Source organism: Lipotes vexillifer, unplaced genomic scaffold (genome assembly GCF_000442215.2).
Source record: "Lipotes vexillifer unplaced genomic scaffold, Lipotes_vexillifer_v1.1 scaffold1094, whole genome shotgun sequence".
Classification (NCBI taxonomy): Eukaryota; Metazoa; Chordata; class Mammalia; order Artiodactyla; family Lipotidae; genus Lipotes; species Lipotes vexillifer.
In genome coordinates, this window is record NW_006792775.1 from 3,335,974 (window position 1) to 3,340,321 (window position 4,348).

Genomic DNA, 4,348 nt, shown 5'->3' on the forward strand with positions numbered 1-4,348 from the left:
CCTCTACCCCTGCCTACACCCACGCTGCCCAGCCCGCCTCCAGCGCTGGGTGCTGGGTCCTTAGACCCTGGCAACTGCGCTTAGTTTCAAAGGAGCCACACCTCTGAGCTCTTAAGAAGAAAAATGTTCAAAACATTGACTTAGCTCCCCCACCAGCAAGAATAAACCGCACTAGTATGAACAAAGCGATGCCCTCTGCGTGCCGGGGCCTCCAGGGCTGAGGCTGCATTGCCTCCGCGAGGGTCTCCGTCCCCTCCTGTCCACGTGCACCCGGCAGGGGGTGGGGTACGGCTTGGGGGACAGGTCCTGTCAGTGTCAGCGCTTGTGGCCGAGAGGCACACGTGCTCCACACCACAGCACCAAACCACGTGTACCATAAAAGCTTGGTGAAAAGGCACGAGGCACTCAGGCATTTTTCTAACTCAGCCCCTCGCCCGATTGCGTTTTGGGACTTCGCTCACCGACGCCCGTCCTGACGGTCATGTTCACGTTGCAGATAAACCCGATGAGATAGTCCCAGCCTCCAAGCCATCCCGAACTGCTGAGAGCGTGGCAGTGGAGTCCAGGGTGGCCACCATCAAGCAGCGGCCCACCAGCCGGTGCTTCCCCTCTGTCTCGGACGTGAACGTGAGTGGCTGGGCCGGGGGAGCGGGCGGCAGGCCAACGTGGGCGGACCTCGCGCTTGCAGTTCACCCTCCCCAGCGTCCAGACCCGGAGCCCCAATCTGCGTGCGCACGGCAGGCACCCCAGTCCAGTGCAGACCCACAGTGGGGGGGCAGGCCACCACGTGAGCAGCTCAGCAACTCGCCCCGAGGGCCTTCCCGTAGGCCACCCGGAGCGAAGCCGCAGCCCTCGGGGCAGACGAGGCCCGACCCCACCGCCCCGGGGAGCAGGGCCTCCGCTCCCCGCGTACGCCGGGGACCCCGCCCCGCCGAGGTCTCAGGCCACCGTTATTCCCAGGGGGCGGTCAGCAGAGACCACGGGCCACGGCGGGCTGGCAGAGCCGCCCGTGGTCCGGGCGGGCTGCTCCTCTCGGGTCCCAGACGTGGCCCTCTCCACCCCAGCTTCGTGCCTGCTGCCGGTCTGAGCACCACGTGTCATGATTACTTCCTGACTTTGTATCTGCTCTGAATCCGCTTCACGCTGGTTCACGCTGGCTCTGTTTAACCGCGCCTCTTCCTAATAACGCCCAGGAGTATCGACGGTTTTGCGTAGCGCACGGCACAGGAGGCCCCCTGCCTCCCCTCACCTCCACACGGCCCGCGCGGCTCCTCCAGGGTCCTGTGTCCCGACCCCCCACCCCCCTGCGGCACCCCGTACCCAGCTCGTTCCAGATACCCTCCAAGCCCCGGGCCGGGCAGACGCCCAGAGCCCGGCGAGACTGGGTCTCGCGGGAACAGCCTGGGTGCGCGCACGCCTGTCTCCTTCGGGCTCCGCACCTGGCTGTTCCGAGTGGCCCTCCGACGCCACGAGGTGAGGCCGGCCAGCAACCTGTCTTCCGGTCGAGGAAGCAGCAGCTTGGGCGGGGGCTGCACAGGGAAGCTGTTTGCAAAGCGAAGGAGGGACGCGCGAGGCTCCTCCTGGACCAGGCGGAGGAGGACGGGCAGCCTGCCTGCCGCGGGGCCCATGTGCCCCGGGGCACCGCGCTCGGCTTGTCCCCCGCTCTGGGCCACTGTGGTCAGCCCACTTTGCAGAGGCGGACGTGGCCAAGGGCGGACCCCGCTGCCCACCGCCAGATGCTCTTTCCTACAGGACATCCGTCCTGGCCATTCTCAGTCAATGTCAGGCAGACCACGGCTCCGCTGAGCAGGGCTCATCGGCACTTTGAGGGCAGACAGGGCCCCCTTCTGGGTCCTGGACGCTGGTGTGGCCCGTCGTCAGCCTCAGCTGGACACGGAGGTGCTCCCCAGAAGCAGCTGGGGGAAGCCCTGTGACAGGTGTCCGCCGCCCAGGGCTTCCGTGTCTGGCTGCCGTGGGTGGCGCTGGTCTGACACAGCTCACCCCGGGCTCTCTGGTTTGCAGTCCGTGTACGAACGCCAGGGGATCGCCGTGATGACGCCCACCGTTCCTGGGAGCCCGAAAGGCCCGTTCCTGGGCCTCCCTCGAGGTACGATGCGAAGGCAAAAATCAATAGGTAAGCAGCGCGGCCACACCCACAAATGTGCCCCTTGGCTCTCAGCACCCTCGGCAGTGCCCCTCAGAGGCCCCAGGCCCGCCCACCAGAGGACAGGCCCCCGGCCTCACCCCCAGGGAGGCCTTGACCGTCTGAGCCGTCTGAAACTCTCCTACCCTCTGGATACCGAATCCAGGGTGGCTTCCCGGCCTCCCAAGCCAAGTATCCGTGATAACACCAGCAGGGTGAGGGGCTGCAGTCAGGAGGGAGGTGGAGGTGGGCAGGTGACGTCCAGGAAGCCCCTCGCCCCCGCCCTGCGTGTTTAGAGTGGGCCGGCGGGGTGGGCCCAGGTCCCCTGCGAACGGCCACTGCCGCGCTTTGTGGATGAGCTCGACGGACACACTTCTAAGGCTGGCTGGGCCGGGTTCTCGCGCGCGCTCTGCGGGTACGACGTACTGTGCGCTGCGGGGAACTGCTACCTTCTTGTTAGTAACTTCGCAGACAGCCCCTTTGTGAGATAATCCAGCACTGTCTTTACCGTGTAAATTCTCAGAGAAGCTAAGGCCACTGCCGGACGCTGGGGGACGCGGCACTGCTCTGTGTGTCCAGCACTGCGGTCTCAGGCCTGGCGCCTCTGTCACTAGTTTGAAGGGGTGGCAGCTGGCAGGAACTAAACGATAAGGGATGGCGGAGGTGGCGTTTGCCGGTCCCCAAAGTCCCCCCCCCCCGGGGCCACCGCAGAGTAGCGCACACGCCATCTCCTGACCCTGGCTCTCTAACTGCTTAATAACAGTCGATTTCCTCCTGTCAGACAGCAGAATCTTTCTATCAGGTCAGTGAACCTTACAGTTTGGCATCTGCAGTGTGAATGTAACAATCACTCCATAAGGCGTGTTCTTAAATTACTGCTCCTTGGGATCGTAACTGTCAGGCAGCCGCCACGTACGCACGCTCAATGAGAGGCCTCTGAGCAACCATCTTTGCGATGCCAAAACGCCCTCCCACAAGGAGTATGTGAAATTTGGAATACCCTTATCGAATGGAAGTTCCCACTGGAATAAATTATTGTAGTTTGTCCTAGGAGCGTTTTTGACTTGGAGTGATTCGTTTTGTTACCTCTTTGAAAAACCTGCATGCCCCCCACGCGAGACCCTCGTACTTGACGTCTGTCAGCGTCCGTGTCCATGTGCCGCTTCCCGTGTCCGGAGTGCGTGCCGTTGATGTTTTTGTATCTTGAACTGTCGGAAAGAATCTGAAAGTCCCCCCAGTGGACACACCAGAGCTCGGGGGCCCGACGCGGCCAGATGCGGCCGTCGCCCCTGCGGGCCCTCAGCGCCCTCTCTCACCCAACACCCACGGGTTCCATAGGTCCAGTCCTCCAACTCGGACCATGGTCAGTGGGGACCATGGTAAACCACCGGGCCCCTCGGCCCGGCCCAGAGGGTCTTAGGACCCAGAGGGCTTTGCTGGGGCAGGCGGCCGAGTGTTTGGTCAGGATCCTGCTCCCGGCTTGGGTTGGGGTCTTGGGTTAGAGGGTCTTGGCGTGTTGCAGCACCTTCTCCTGCCAGGGCCACTCAGCCATCCTCCTGAGGGCCTGGGGAGCTCCAGGACCCTTTGGGGGCCCAGAGAAGTCAGGCAACAAAACGGGTTCCTGTCGATCAGGTGAGGCCACCCTAGGGTCTCCTTACGCACAGGGCTCTGCTCGAGGGCGTCAGGCCTCCCCGCATACCTGCAGCACCTGCAGGACGTCGGCGCTCTGATGCCCCCGGGACGGCGGCACCATCCGCGTCCCATAAGCCAGTGCAGCCACCTGTGTTCCCTGTGCCCTCGTTTCTGACACGCAGCTCGACAGCCCCAGTCCCAAACCCGAAAACACCCGCCGGGGGCCCTGGCCAAGCCTGAAGGGATGGATGCCCCCTGATGCAGGCCACCCCTGCCCCCGACACACGCTCACACGTGCGCACACGAACCCCGGGGAGGAGTCAGGCGCCCTCCCCGGCTCGTGCCCGTCGCTCTGGGTACCATCTCTCTCAACAGCACGCACTCCGTGCCTCCCGGGGCCTTTCCCTTCTTCTTTTTTTTTTTTTTTTTTTTTTGTTCGGTGCGCGGCCCTCTCACTGATGCGGCCTCTCCTGTTGCGGAGCACAGGCTCCGAACGCACAGGCTCAGCGGCCATGGCTCACGGGCCCAGCCGCTCCGCGGCATGTGGGATCTTCCCGGACCGGGGCACGAACC

The 4,348-nt window shown here is 63.9% G+C and overlaps 1 protein-coding gene across 1 annotated transcript in view; it reads left to right on the forward strand.

The window, feature by feature from the left end:
• The window catches only part of SHANK2 (SH3 and multiple ankyrin repeat domains 2), a 474,374-nt gene that overhangs the window by 456,890 nt on the left and 13,136 nt on the right, over positions 1-4,348 (forward strand). Inside the window, exons 20-22 of the mRNA XM_007466013.1 lie at positions 497-627; positions 2,023-2,134; positions 2,925-2,945. Coding sequence (XP_007466075.1) covers positions 497-627; positions 2,023-2,134; positions 2,925-2,945 — 264 coding nt within the window. The remainder of the gene's footprint in view (positions 1-496; positions 628-2,022; positions 2,135-2,924; positions 2,946-4,348) is intronic.